At 43.6% G+C, this 14603-nt stretch overlaps 1 protein-coding gene across 1 annotated transcript in view; it reads right to left on the reverse strand.

Annotated features, from left to right (window-relative positions):
• Nucleotides 1-547: 547 nt before the first annotated feature.
• The window catches only part of PDE6D (phosphodiesterase 6D), a 57004-nt gene continuing 42948 nt past the window's right edge, over nucleotides 548-14603 (reverse strand). Inside the window, exons 2-5 of the mRNA XM_086719928.1 lie at nucleotides 9108-9196; nucleotides 8369-8494; nucleotides 7538-7643; nucleotides 548-5653 (exon numbers count right to left, since the gene is read on the reverse strand). Coding sequence (XP_086576054.1) covers nucleotides 5572-5653; nucleotides 7538-7643; nucleotides 8369-8494; nucleotides 9108-9196 — 403 coding nt within the window. The 3' untranslated portion in view covers nucleotides 548-5571. The remainder of the gene's footprint in view (nucleotides 5654-7537; nucleotides 7644-8368; nucleotides 8495-9107; nucleotides 9197-14603) is intronic.

Genomic DNA, 14603 nt, shown 5'->3' on the forward strand with positions numbered 1-14603 from the left:
TTTTTTCCTCAATGTTTATTTATTTTTGTGTGAGAGAGACAGAGACAGAACATGATCAGGGGAGGAGCAGAGAGAGAGGGAGACACAGAATTTGAAGCAGGCTCCAGGCTCTGAGCTGTCAGCACAGAGCCCAACATGGGGCTGGAACTCACGAACTGCGAGATCATGACCTGAGTGGAAGTCAGACGCTTAACCCACTGAGCTCCCTGTAAAGCATATGTTAAACTAAAGGCTTAGGGCACCTGGCTGGCTGTTGGTAGAGAATGTGACTCTTTGATCTCAGAGTGGTGAGTCTGAGCCTCACACTGGGTGTGGAAATTACTTGAAAATAAATCTGAAAACAACAACAACAGAACACCTAAGGGCTTACTAGAAAGTCCTTAAACTTTCTCTGTTCACAGCATCCTTAGTGTCTCAGTAGTTTTTTCATAATGCAACTAAACCAAAATAAACAACACTTCTCTTTATTATGTAGTATATTAAATATTTATATCCTAACCTAGTTAGTAGCTGTCATATTATCTGGGAAAAAGAAAAGCCACATAAATTGCGAGAAAAAATATTTTTATTTTATTTGTAATCACAATGACTTACTGATGGGCTATGTGCCTGCTGAGCACCGCACAGCTTCTCAAACTTTGGAATCAGATTGGACACAACCACCCTCATTTCCTATTCACGTTGATTTTTAAGGGGTGCTTACTTATCACCCAAACTTCCCAAAACTCGGTTTCTTAAAGATACCTCCTCAAAAAGAATGTAACGTGGTGTAATGTGATGTTGAAACCGAACTGCCTTGAGTTCATAGTGACCAGTGTACAACACATGTCCCAAATTGTTGCATTTCCTTTGAAAATTAAAATATCCTTTGGCACCCTTGTGAATTTGCTGAAGTGCCCTGGGGTGCCTCGGTGCACAGTTTGGGAACCAAATCTCTACTTTTCACTCCATTCCACTTCACCCCTCTGTTTTATTCAAAACTACAGCCAAAGATGCTCGTTTCAGACCCAATAAAAGCACCGAAAAAACTGCTAAGCAGATTATGTCTTCACTGTGAGGACTATTTTAACAGTGTATTTTGAAAGCTGCCGAAACAATTGCCTGCTCACCAGCAAGAAATTCTAAAAATAAACCATTCAATACAGAGGGATTGGCAACCAGACGCACATTTTGGGGCTCTTTTTGGCCGTGATGCGAAGGATAAATCAGAAGGGGAGGCGATGCAGTTGGCCCCACAGGCCCCAGGTGGTTGTGGGAACCACAGCACGGGGAGCAGGGCTGGAAAAGATGTCTGTGAAGCTGGTCAACAGGCTGGTCTGAATTGTGGGGCAGCCCATTCTCCCCACTAACCTCCAGGGAGGGGTCATCAGCTCTGAAGTTCTCCTCCTTCCCTGACCTGGGCAGATGTTTCTGCCTGCCAGTCCCACCCGAGCCTGGGGGGTGGTGGTGAAGGAAAGCAGGGACCTCTGTGGCCCGTTTTGTCCTCAGTTCTCCTCTCCACCCTGCACCAGGCTGCATGGGGCCGGTTCATGCCTCTCACAAGGAGGAGTCCCTTGTAGTAAATTAGAGAGTCGTGGGTACCATACCGGGTTCTTGCTTTGTTGAGCGTTTAGGGGACTTAAAACATCTTTTCGAGGAGAAGCCTGGCTGTCAAAGGCTGTTGGCTTGCTGGGGACTCATCCAGCCTGTTTTGGTGGTCAAAAGCTGAACGCCGTCTTCTGTTCCTTTTCACACCAGACTGATGCTGCCATTGCGCTGTCCTATTTCTTCAGAGCATTGATCACTATCTGAAATTATTTGCTTCCTGTCTCCTCTCATTAGAATCTAATGGTAGGGACTTCCCTAGTCTTGTCCAGCAAGTACCTCCACCATTTAGAACAGTGGTTGGTATATAAAAAGAGCTCGATACATATGCGTGGAGTGAATGTATAATGCTTAAAGGGTTTGCATATCGTATATTCTCGATATTCAAGAGCTAAAAAAGAAAGAAAGAAAACAAGAGAAAAGAAAAGAAAGGAAAAGAAGAGAAAAGAAAAAAAATCCACTAACAAACATTTTAGGGACAAGGTGGTTGGAAGCAAATGAAGAGTCTGAAAGGAGCTGAACTCCCAGAAAAGGGGCTCCCTGAATCCAGAAGAATCTCCAGATGTCAAAAGGATTAAAGGCAGGAGACAGAACAGGAAGGACCAGAAGGGGGCAGTGGATCAGTGGCGTTCGAGTATGCACTGGAGGAGAGGAGGCCCGGGCCAGAGCCAGACAGCAGTGGCCGAGGAGTGAATGAGAGGCAGGGAGTGGAAAGGAGTGGAGACAATTCCAAGGAGTTTGCATCTGCAGAGAAAGAGAAGGATGCAGCAGGACTGAGGGAAAACGTTATTTTTAAAAACTTGGTTTTTAGGGTGACTTGAATACATTTTGAGGTTAAGAGCTGAAGGACTCAGAGAAGAGGGCTTTGCTGATTTTTCTGAATTGTGTGTCATCTCTTCTTCCTTTTTAAATTTTCATCTTATTCATTTATTTTTTATCTCTCCTTCATTTCTTTTAAAGTTGTATTAAAAAAATTTTTTTTAACGTTTATTTATTTTTGAGACAGAGAGAGAGCATGAATGGGGGAGGGTCAGAGAGAGAGAGGGAGACACAGAATCCGAAGCAGTCTCCAGGCTCTGAGCTGTCAGCACAGAGCCCGAAGCAGGGCTCAAACTCACGGACCGCGAGATCATGACCCGAGCCGAAGTCGGACGCCCAACCGACTGAGCCACCCAGGTGCCCCTAAAGTTGTATTTTTTTTAAGGGGCTCAAACTCACAACCTCGAGATCAGGAGTTGCATGCTCTTCCGACTGAGCCAGCCAGGCGCCCCGATCTCTTCTTCCTTTAAATTCACCCGTGCTTCCCTTATGGCAGGCACTTCTACTCGTCACGTCCCTCTACTAGAGGCACGTGAAAGGCAGGCCTGTGCCTCACACACACATATATAGTAAGAGTATAAGTGTGACCTAATGTGGCCTTTGGTAGACTTGACTGCCTGCACCCCCTGCTTTTGCCCAACGGGGGCCAGACTCAGTGCTTCACCACACGCCCACCACAGAAGTCCAAAAACACCGGCAAGGAACGCAGCAAACCTCAACCAGAGTTTTCTACATAGAAATCTGTGTTTGAAAGGGTCTTCTAAGTTCTCCCACGTCTTTCTCCAAGGTCATCTGTCTTCTCCTCCCCTACCTACACAGACTCTTCAGGTCCTCTTGATTGCCCGCAGCATCTGAATGCTTACCCTCTGCCTGCACAAGTCCGAACTGGGAGCACCCTTTGTTCATCAAGCATGCTGCCTGGAGACTTTAGTTTATCTTACAGCCACCTGTGTGGCTGTACATATTTACAGCCAGTAAATGTCTCCACCAGTACTTCTCAAAGTATGGTCCACAGACCACCTGCAACAGAATCACCTGGGGTGTTTTAACAGGTGGATTTCTAGGCCCCGCGCCGACTGAATCAGAGTCTCTGGCAGGTACTTGTAAATGTTCGAGAACGAGTGGCTGTACGCTGTGCTACGCCTGGGCTGTATGCTCTCTTTCATAACGTTCTGTGGCCTTCGATGTATCCACGGACGGCCCAGCTCTGCAGGCATTCGGATCTGCACCCACTCTACCAAGGCGGACTTTAACCTACGAGGGCCTCGTCCCCGCAGCTCTGTCCTCTCCTTCTGCCTGTGCTCCCCGCTGCCCGTGCTCCTCACCCCTTCTCCTAGTCCACCACAGCTGCAGCCCCCCTCTGGGCCTGCTCCGGTCCCTCCTGCACGGTCCCTCTATCACACTGTCCCTGGAGTACACACTTTTTTGGCCTTAGTTGTTTCACGATAAGATGATCCACATTGCCTGAGCATATGCGCTGTTGCCTGAGGAGATGGTAGGAGTCTAAGGAGGACTGGGCTGTAACTTTTTTTTTAAGAGCAGCTGGCAAAGAAGTGTGTCCCTGACAGTGAAGGAGGCTCTAAGCAGGTGGAGAAGCTTCCCTGGGATGGTCTTTTCTCCACTGGGAGGTGTCCAGTCCCCTGAGAGCCTTCCTTGATGGGGAGCAGATACAGTTTAGGAAAAGGAAAGGAGACGAGCTCTCACTCTGAGAAAAGAGATGGTATTTCCAGAAAGTAAAAGGAAACCTGGATTCATTTGAACTTTGTTGTTGTTGTTTTAATCCAACCTTGGAATTTAAAAATTGGCTTTTGGAGACAACAGCCCTAATGTGAAGAATAGAATTACCACTGAAACAGGGCAATAGTATACTAAAAATGTACTTCTCTCCCCATCCACAGATGCAAACAGACCCTTCGGCAACAGACAGAAGGAGAGGAGGAATCTGGGAGCAGGGGCTACACCACAGAGGGCCCATCTTTTGGTGTAGTCTCCTCCCCTCTGGCCTCAGACCTTACTACTGTGGGAACCGCAAAACTTTTAATTGTTGGTATTTTATAAAGGATAGTGAAAGCTACTGGGAGGTCAGAGGTAAGTTCCTAAAAAAGATCCCTTCTCTCTCTCATGTCGGACTTGCAGGCACTGCAGATATGATCGCTCTCTCCCACACCACACCGGTCACACCACCATTTGACTGGGTTTTGAGGCCTCCCAGCACCCACCCCATCCCAGATGCATTCCCATCGTTCTCCACATGACTCGAAGGAGATTTTTTTTCTCCATTTTGTAACCTCTGTTCTCTCACTTAGGAATATAAGAGTCCCTACTCTGCCAAGGAAATCTCTTGAACAAATGTACATCATAAAGGTATGAAAAAAGTTAACAACAAACAAACAACAGGCGCATCTATGTTCTGGAAGAGAACCACTAAATATCACGTCTAAAAGACAAATGTTAAGGTCATGGGTCTTGTCTGGGTACGTTGTAACATTCTTGGAAAGCAGCAACTGAAGCAACAGGAACCGCAAGATCTATCAGTCGATCTCTGGAGTAAAACATAGTGGTGATCCTATGGTCTGATAAATGTCTTTCTTCCCATCATGGGGCCGAGTTCATGTTCCAGAAAAAGTAGAGATGAAAGCAGTGCCATGCTAAAGACTGTAGGAATATTTTAATTCATATGTTTTAATTCATTATGTAATAATAATATCAGTCTATTTTACAAGTTAGGTGTATGAGAATGTATGAAATAGAAATGGTAGGAAAAAAACTAAACATAAGTCAGGAATATGAATTTTTCCAAAACCAGGGGCCAAAGGAAGATGTGTTGCCTGCAGGGCCCAAGGAGGAGGCGGGGAGGGGGTGGGAAGAGCATCCACTCTCGTGGTAAGCGTTTGTCCCTGTGTCACCGTGGGAAGGACTCAAGGCTCGCCTTCTACCCTGGTCTGGGGTTGGGAGTTTAGTCTGGTCAGTGGAAGATGGCAGCTTGGGAGGAAGCAGCCATCTGGTTACCTACACAGAACTGGTCCCCTGGTGGCTGCAGGTGGGTTTTGCCATAGAGGGAATTAGGGGTGAAAGTGTCAAAAACCAAATGTGTGGAGGAAAAAAGTAAACAGTTTCCTCCTTTCTCCCCAAAACCCCAAATTCTTGAAATGCACACACATTCTTCTCTCAAACGTAGAAAAGTCTCACTCTGGATGTGCTTACAAGAAGATCGTCGTCAAAAAACTTTGTCTCTATGATAACATTCCCACTATAAGTAAGAAAAGAGGGCGAAAGAGTGAATGTGTTAGGCAACAGATTTCATTCTCACCAAGTGGTTTCAGTTTGGGTCTGCTGGGCTCAAGGACATGCACCCACCTAGAACCTTGGCTTGGGGACACTAAAATCTATGTCTAAATGGGGTTAGAAGTCTAATGTGACATTTAACTTTCTGCAAGTTCAGAAAACAGAAGAGAGAGCATATCTTAATCCTTGATATATATAAAGCCCTTAGTAGAGGACTTTGCACACAGGGGTGCTTATAAAATGTGACTTTTTTTTTTTTTTTTTTTTAAATAACTGACTTTTTGTTACGCTTGGAAACCTGTAGGCCTCAGGGGTGGTATCTTTCCCTACAACACCTACTCTGGTGGACAGCTGAGGGTTGGCCTTTCCTGCATCTGTTCTCATCACTTTGGGTAACAGCACTCTGCTCTTCTTTTGGGGACCCACACCATCTCCAGTCTGTGTCAGTCAAGTAGCCCCCGCTTCACCTGGCAAAGAGGTGGGCATAGGACATAATTTGGGCCAGTCAGACTCTCTCCCTAGAGCAGGATACTTCCTATGGCTGCTCCTGAAGGGAATCATCCACGGATTCCTGCCATCTGCATCTTTTGAGCTGCCCAGGTCTCAGGACACCCCACACCTTTCAGCTCTGTCCTGCTAGCTGGAGTCAGTTTCTACGGCTTGCAGCCAAAGAACCCCAAATGATACACCTGTATTGCTGCACAGAGTGGAATTTCATTTTTCTTGGTGGGTATCTCAGTGTTTCCAAACCAAAGCACTCTTGAACCAAGTTAAGGGCAACAGAGGAACTGATTTTAGGTTCCAAAAAGTAAAATATGACTGAAATAACCTAGATATGTCATCATATACTTACTGGTTTTAGTACCTGAAAAAAATTGGGCTTGGTCAAGTAGGAGTCAAATGAAGGCTAATAAAATATAAAAAACGCCCTTCTATATACTACCCTGTACTTTTCCAGGGTAATTAATAGCCAGCAGATACATTTTTGCTGGTAATTAATTATAAAGTAGGTACATAAGAAACTCAAGATTTAAATGGCTAATAGAATATAAAAACACCTACTATTGTAATTAAAAAATCTATTAAGGACTTATAAACAACCTCTATATTCAGTGTGGCTTTCATCAAGGATCTGTTTAAAGGGACAATCCAATATTACACGATTATCTGTGTGAATAACCCAATACAACACAGTATTACTAAAACCTTTGAAAGACTAATACCTTTTTCCAAGAGAGAATGGTAATTGGGTTGTTACTGACAGTTGTTTTGGACAAAGGACAAACTAATTATTCTTTGAGCAGGAAGCATAGCTATTAAAAATGGTAAGCTAGTCTCTGAAAAACTGTAACCAAAGATTATCCTCTAAAACAAAATTAGACCTTTGACAGACTCCATTAAAGGCTATTCAAGAAACGTACAGAGTATCAGACGTTTGGTAGTCAGGAAAGTGAGCAAAGTAGCATAGATTTAATATATAGCACACGCCAGTGTCCTTCCATATCATCTCATTTTGTCCGGACTACACCTCTGTGAGACAGAATTATTAATTCTATGTTTAGAGAGGAGAAAAATAAGGCCAGAGGTATTGTCCAAGATTGCACAGCTAGTCAGGGTTAATCAGGAATTTAGTCTAAATCTAAAGTTGTTTAGTCTAAAGTTGTATATTTTTTCCATTTGATCACACTATCTTTTTCATATGACAGAAGTCAGTAACCTGTAAATCTGAATATCTCTGGATACTCTTTACCCTTATTTTCAACCTAGGTTGCCTGCTGACCAGTCCCCCCACTGCCTGGAACGCCTGCTTCTAGACACACTCCACAATCCCTGTGGTCTGCTCACTCACGTTAGCACGCTGGCAGGCATCATCTGGGACTCGGGCGCTGCCTCTATCAGGGACTGCCAGGTGTTTGTGGAGTTAGGGATCACAAAGCCAAACTCGAAGAACCATTCTGAAGGAAGAAGGAAAAGCGGGTGAGTGGGCGTCCCAGACAGTCTCAGGACTCTTTGTCCACCCCCCTTTGGAGCGAGCCTCTTCTTACCCCAAGAACCATAAATGCAGCCATCAGAAACCTCTGGAGCCAGAGCCATAAGAAAGGACATGGAAGCCCCCTCAGGCTGTCCTCTGAACCCACCAGAGGCTTGCTGCCTATGCTCCAGGGTCTAAAGCACTAGGACCAGTGGGCAGATACAGCATAAGCAAGGCTTTCTTAGAAGTAGGCAATATGTAAATGATAAAGAGAAGGACAGAATAGGCCTTCTACTTGGAATTTCAGCTCTAACACACATACGTGCACTCTTACAGTCCATGGTTAGAAAATCAGTGCAGAGTGGCCTTGCCAGTCAGATCTGCCTGAGACTGTATGGAGAGCACTGTACCAGGCCCCAATCGGCTGCTTCCTCGTGACCTCGTTACAATTCACCAGTGACAAAGTAGACACCAACCCCAGGCCCACCAGGGTCAGAAACCCTTTTGTTGGGCTCAGTGCCCCTTGTCATCAGCTTTGTTTTTGTTTCTTTTTGCTGGGGGTCCTGAGTCTCGCAGGGTGTAGGAATCCTATCACAAATTGAGTTGCAAAATGAATGTTACCAAAGCAGTGCTTTAGTTCCCTGGATCTTGCCTTTTTTTTCCCTGTCACCCGAAGTGTGGCTTCTAGGCACAAAGGCCACAGAATACCTTCTAGGCATTGCCCTTTGAAGTAAACTTTTTGCTCCAGGCGGAATTTTTCCATTTGCTCTGCTGAAGAGAAGTTCAATTCTCGAGACACTGCCTTGCACTTGAGGATTTTCTTGGGAACACGGGCTGGTAAAGAAAAAGAAATATTGAAGCCACCCTCAACGAAAATCACATACTATGGTGCTTCAAGTTTCTGGGAGCTTTTTAGAGCTGATTTAGAGAACACATTATCTATGTTAAATTTCAGAGGATGCCTTGGTAACAGAATTATACTTTTTAATTTAGGCAGAGGTCCCCAATTGGTCAAGTGCATCTGACTGAAAGATCATCAAGAAACACAAGATATAGTGCATCTAAGGGCCTTCCCTAGCTGCTGTCATCAGGAAGTGGGCTGAACAGGCACCTTCTCTACTGTGTTTTGTTAGTTTTAACCCCTTAGTTTTTCTTTTATTTCAGGGGGATAAAAAGGCAAATTTTCTTTTGGAAAAAAAAAAAACAAAACAAAGTTGAGATCTTAGTTTGTATCTTTAGGTATGTTCTGATGCTAAAATTTCAGCACAAAGTGGACTTTGGGAAGTGAGAGAAAGAACGATAGGAAAGGAACTAGGAAGTTCAACAACATGTGCTGTGCCTGCAGGGGCTTGCCCCCCATTAGGGTCTGCATTAATTCAGCTCCCTGATGCTTGGGCCCTGCTCCTGAAACATGAGAGCCCTGTGCAGATAAAGGGTTGGGGAGTACCTTCATGCTCCACACCGGGGACTGACAGGTCTTCTGTTCCTTGCCATAGTATCTTCCCTGTCTCAGCATCCCGGAGGTTCATCCAATTTCTGATCAAATATACTAAGGAAAAATAATGCACTGAAAGTGACTCTTACTTTGTAATCTAGATGTGTTCTAGCTCTCAGATCTGTTCCTACTGACTCCTGTTTACTGTTTAGCAAGTTGGCCTATCTGCTAAGTGCCATGGAAGCAAATAAGAGTACAGGAGGGTCTAAAGGACATCTAAAGAAAGATTTTAGCAGAGACCCAGTGGAGATATTTTTATCTACAACATAAGAACCAAAGACCATATACACCTAGAAATTGCAAGAAAGTGGTAGAAAATAAATAGTGCAAAGTTAGAAAATTTCCAACAGAATCAGACCAGCCAAGATAAAAGACCTAAAGAGGGGTGCCTGAGTGGCTCAGTCAGTTAAGGGTCTGACTCTTGATTTCAGCTCAGGTCACAATCCTGGGATGGTGGGACTAAGCGTAGAACTTGCTCGAGATTCGTTCTCTCTCTGCACCTTCTCTCCCTGCCCTTCTCCCCTGCTTGTGTGGTCTCAATAAATAAATAAACAGACCTAAAGAAAAAGGTAAGACAGGTATACCAGTACGCATGCAGACCACCCCAGCCCACAGTGAGGCTCACAGCCTGTAAGTTTTACTCACAAGTCCAGAGCTCTCACGCACCTGTTTAGTGGCCTGCTCTTCAATATCAGAAAATAGCCAAGGATCACCAGAAATTGAGGAAAGCATTTACTATGAAAGATAGACCAAAATAGGGAGAAAAAAGCAACTCAGAGGAAAAAAGAGAATATACAGGAAGATACAAACTTTTAAAAAGATACATTAAAAACAAACAAAACAGCCAGAGATAACATAACCCTTATGGTCGCTAAAAATTATATACAATAGAATTTTGTATATTTTAGGTGATTTTCTCTGGCTCAAGCTTACAATTTTTTTTTAAATTTATTTATTTTGAAAGAGAGCGAGAGAGAGAGAGCACTGGAGGGATGGAGAGAGAGAGAGAATCCCAAGCACAGGCTAGAACTCACGAACCGTGAGATCATGACCTGAGCCGAAACAGAGCCAGACCCTTAACCAAAGGAGCTACCCAGGCACCCCAAGCTTACAAATTTTGAGGCTAGTCGACTGACAATCTCTTTTTGTCATAAAATGCCTTCAAGTAATTATATTTTCTAGTTTCTGTATTGTTCATCATACAATAAATGAGTCAGTAATAAATAGCAATGAAAAAATGAACATTCAGAAAAATGTTAGAAATAATGTTAGAAAAAAATATTTTGTTTATTCATTCACATTTAAAAATGTTTCTTTTTGAGAGAGACAGAGAGAAAGCATGAGTGGGGGAAGGGCAAAGAGAGGGAGAAAGAGGATCCGGAGTGGGCTCTGCACTGACAGCAGAGAGCTCGGCATGGAGCTTGAATTCACAAACCACAAGATCATGACCTGAGTTGAAGTGTCTGACTTCAACTTCAAGCCACCCAGGTGCCCCAGAAAAATACACATTTTGATAGCAGAACCAAACAACTCAATGTAAGGGTTGGAAGACAAAGTTGAGGAACTCTTTCAGAAAGAAAAATAAAAAGCCACAATGATAGAACACAGGAGAGTAAAGATACAAAAACTGGGTATCAGTCTAAGAGGTCCAACATCTAAATAACAGCAGTTCAAGAAAGACAGAAGAGAAAGACTAAGGAGAGAAAGTCATGAATGAGTTAATTCACAAAAATGTCCCAGATTGAAAGGGTCCAGCAAGTGCCCAAGTCACATCAGAGAGAATCTGCAGAACATCAATGTTAGAGAGAAGCTTTCAGAGGGAAAACAAGCTGTCACATAAAAGGTCAGAATCAGAATGGGAAAAAAAGAATCAGAATGAATTACACTTTTCAACAGGGACTCTGAAGGATAGAGAAAAAAAAAATGAAGCAGTGACTTTAAAATTCTCAGGGAAATTCCTGGAACTAAAAAAAGATTTACTTTCTCAAGAAACTAATGGTAATCTGCTATTTCAAAGTAACAGGTGAAGACTAAGGAAGAGAACAATATTGAATCCAGGAAGCAAGGGATCTGAAACAAGATACAGGTGAAGGTCCTCAAATGATTGTGAAAGAGACCCCAGAACAACAGCTCCTTAGTGGGTCTGGAGGGCAACTGGTCAAGGGTCCAGACAAGAACAGGTCAGAATGCTTAGGGAGAGGGGTGCCTGGGTGGCTCAATCGGTAAAGCATCTGACTTTGGCTCAGGTCATGATCTCATGGTTCATGGGTTCAAGCCCTGCGTTGGGCTCTGTGCTGACAGCTCGGAGACTGGAGCCTACTTCAGATTCGATGTCTCCCCCTCTCTCTGCCCCTCCCCCACTCATGCTCTGACTCTCCCCTCTCAAAAATAAATATATGTGTAAAAAAAAAAAAAAAAAAAGAATGCCTAGAGAGAGATTAAGAAATTCATTGAATATCGAATGTGTTTATATGGGAAGATTCCTACAATTAGGGGAGATTTGGGGGTTAAATTTGTGAGAAGCACAGAAAATCTAAGCAAATAAATAAAAAACCAAGACAGTAATCATCACCAGGGAAAAACCAAAGGTAGTATTGGAAGAAAAGAGTAGTTATAGTTGACTACACGGCTTCATCGCAAAAATGTTCACATAGTCATAATAATAAAGACACAGGCTGTGGACCCAATACCGCTATCCCACGAGGATGGGGGAAGGAGAGCATGTATGTATGCTCAGGCAGAAGTGCTGGGAAGAGTAAAACTCATTTTCCAGAGTGGGAAGTTGATAAGCAATGTCTAAAGTGGAAACATTAAGACATAGCCACAGTGTGCAACTCAGAAATATGAAGACAAATACCAAATAAATCAGCCAGAAATTGAAAACAGTTTTCTCTGGGGAGTAGAAAACAGGAGTCAGAGGGCACAGAACTCTGCTCATCATGCAAAACCAGGTAGAACTAGGACACTGAGCCACGCACACACACAACTGTGACAAAGATGGACTAAACTTACGAAGATAGTCCTGAGGTGTTGTTTTTTTTAACAATGGACAAATAATTACGGAAAAAGAAAATTAATATTATCTATCCATAGAGGCTAAGTCTGAGAAAAATCGTTCATATTTGTAAAGAGACTGAGCTTCAGATAAATACAGGTGATACGGTCTGGTTTGCAGGTCTTGTGTTTTCTCTTTCTGCTGTCTAGCAACCAAACCCTCTTCCCAACAGCACCCTGCAGCCTCCATGCCCTCATGGGAAACAGCCACTGCTCGGCGGTACTGTAACTAGCAGACCCAAATCCTTCTCTCGGGAGCCTGGAACAGCGCGAGGCAAGCACATGGCCTAGGCTTGGACGCCTGGGCACCAGTTTGAGGGCCCAGTCACACAAGGGCTTGAGGAAAAGGCGGCCGTTCTTCAGAACGGGGCAGCAGGTGGTGCTAAGCCAACCTTTCCTGCAGTGTGGCTGTTGCTGCAGGTTCTGGTCCGACTGCCAGTCAGTTCTGAAACCCCAGGGAGCCTTTGGCCTTTCCCACTGTTTGGGCAGCTTGCGGTGTTGAACCCCAAGCGGCACAGCTGGTTAGCATCACTATGCACGTAATGGTACATTTAACCCTCTGGAGAGATTCTTTCTAGGTTTTGCTGCGGTAAGAGAAAAGTCACAAAAGGTAGCCAAGGGTTATCCAGTAGAGTGCCTTGAATGTGAGGGGTACGAAGCCTCCGGGGCCCTCCATTTGCTTGTGCACTATATCCCCACCCTCCCACATGAACCTACCACTGCTGTGCTACTCTCCTCTCGGTGTGTGCAATCCTAACCACGTCTCCTTGTATGCTCATTGTATCATCAGATACTGCTGCTCTTATACACCTATGTGGTGTTCTCTTCCCTACTTCATATTTTGAAATTCCACTTTATTTTTAATGTTTATATGTTTATTTGGAGAGGAGAGTGAGAGAGAGTGGGGGTGGGGGGGAAGGGCAGAGAGAGAGTCCCAAGTAGGCTCTGTGCTGTCAGCACTAAGTTCAATACAGGGCTAGATCTCAGGGACCCTGAATTCATGACCTGAGCCAAAACCAAGAGTCGGATGCTTAACTGACCGAGCCATCCAGGCATCCCTGAAATTCCACTTTTTTTAAAAACAACTAAATTCAAAAGCAAGTCAAAAGTATACATACTTATTAGATCACTTTGTTGTTTTTTTTTTAAAGTAGGTCCTACACCCAGTGTGGGGCTTGACCTCACCATCCCAAGATCAAGAGTCAAATGGTCTACTAACTGAGCCAGCCAGATGCCCCTAGATCATGTATTAAAATTCCAATTACTACAAATACACTTATGTATTCTGGGGTCTCCATATATTAAGAGAAAGCTTCCCCAACTGGAGAAATGAAACAATGTATACTATCGCTCTGTCCAGCAAGTCCACTCTTGAGCTCAGATCTAAACAGAACTGCCTTAGACATTTAAGCCCAAGGTTTTCAGAAGACACGGTACTCACTTAACCTATCCTATACATGCTTTTCATTCTTTCTCTTCAGATAGATACGTGTACCAATATAGCTACGTTGGACACCAGATTTTCTTAAATTAAACAACAATACTAAAATTATTCTTCAAGTTTCAGGCTCACACACAAGTGGAGCTTTCTAGCAAAACTACTGCAAGAAAAGCCTGGGAAAAGGGGCTCCCTTCATAAAGCAACAGCTAGATCAGACCTAGCAGTTTTCAGAAAAAGCATTATTGCTGCTTGCCCAGGTCAGCAAAGAAAAGCCTGGCACCAGAACTTACTCTTCAGTCTATTAGAGGATAGAAAGAAAATGAGTGTTCTCTCCGGTAATTAGTGGATAGTGAATTTAAGCTTCCTCCATTTTATAGCAAGGGAGATAAGCTGCTAAAAATATATGGCTTATCTCCCTAACATAAGCACCTCTTCTCTTTATAAATAATCAATTTAAGAACTTTAATTATCTTTTTGGGAAATAGATTAAAAAAATATTTTGGCTAGTTCAACAACTAGGCATTTCCTACATGTACCTTAGTCTGGAAACCTATCAGTGTCTATGTCATGTGCTTCATTTTATAATCCTAAGAAAACCTGTAAGACTTTACCCTCAATAAGTAACACAAAATGAGAGAAATACATACAGAGTTCCATCCAGTGATGTTGGGGTGGAGGCTGCTTAGAACCCCTCCAAGTTCTGTAAGTCAGAGGTACAAAGGAATACTCTTTAATTCATGGCAGAGATGCAGCCATTTGGGAACAGCTTTATAAATCATAAAAATAAAAATCCATAACAGCCCAATAGCAAAAAGAAATAAAAATTATTATTATTTAATGTTGATCTACTTTTGAAAGAGAAAGAGCACAAGTAGGGGAGGGGCACAGAGAAAGAGAGAGACAGAATCTGAACTGAGAGCAGAGCCTGATGCGGGGCCTGAACTCATGAAGAG

The sequence above is a fragment of the Puma concolor genome, chromosome C1, assembly GCF_028749965.1.
Source record: "Puma concolor isolate L17-30 chromosome C1, mPumCon1.1.hap2, whole genome shotgun sequence".
NCBI classification, from domain to species: Eukaryota; Metazoa; Chordata; class Mammalia; order Carnivora; family Felidae; genus Puma; species Puma concolor.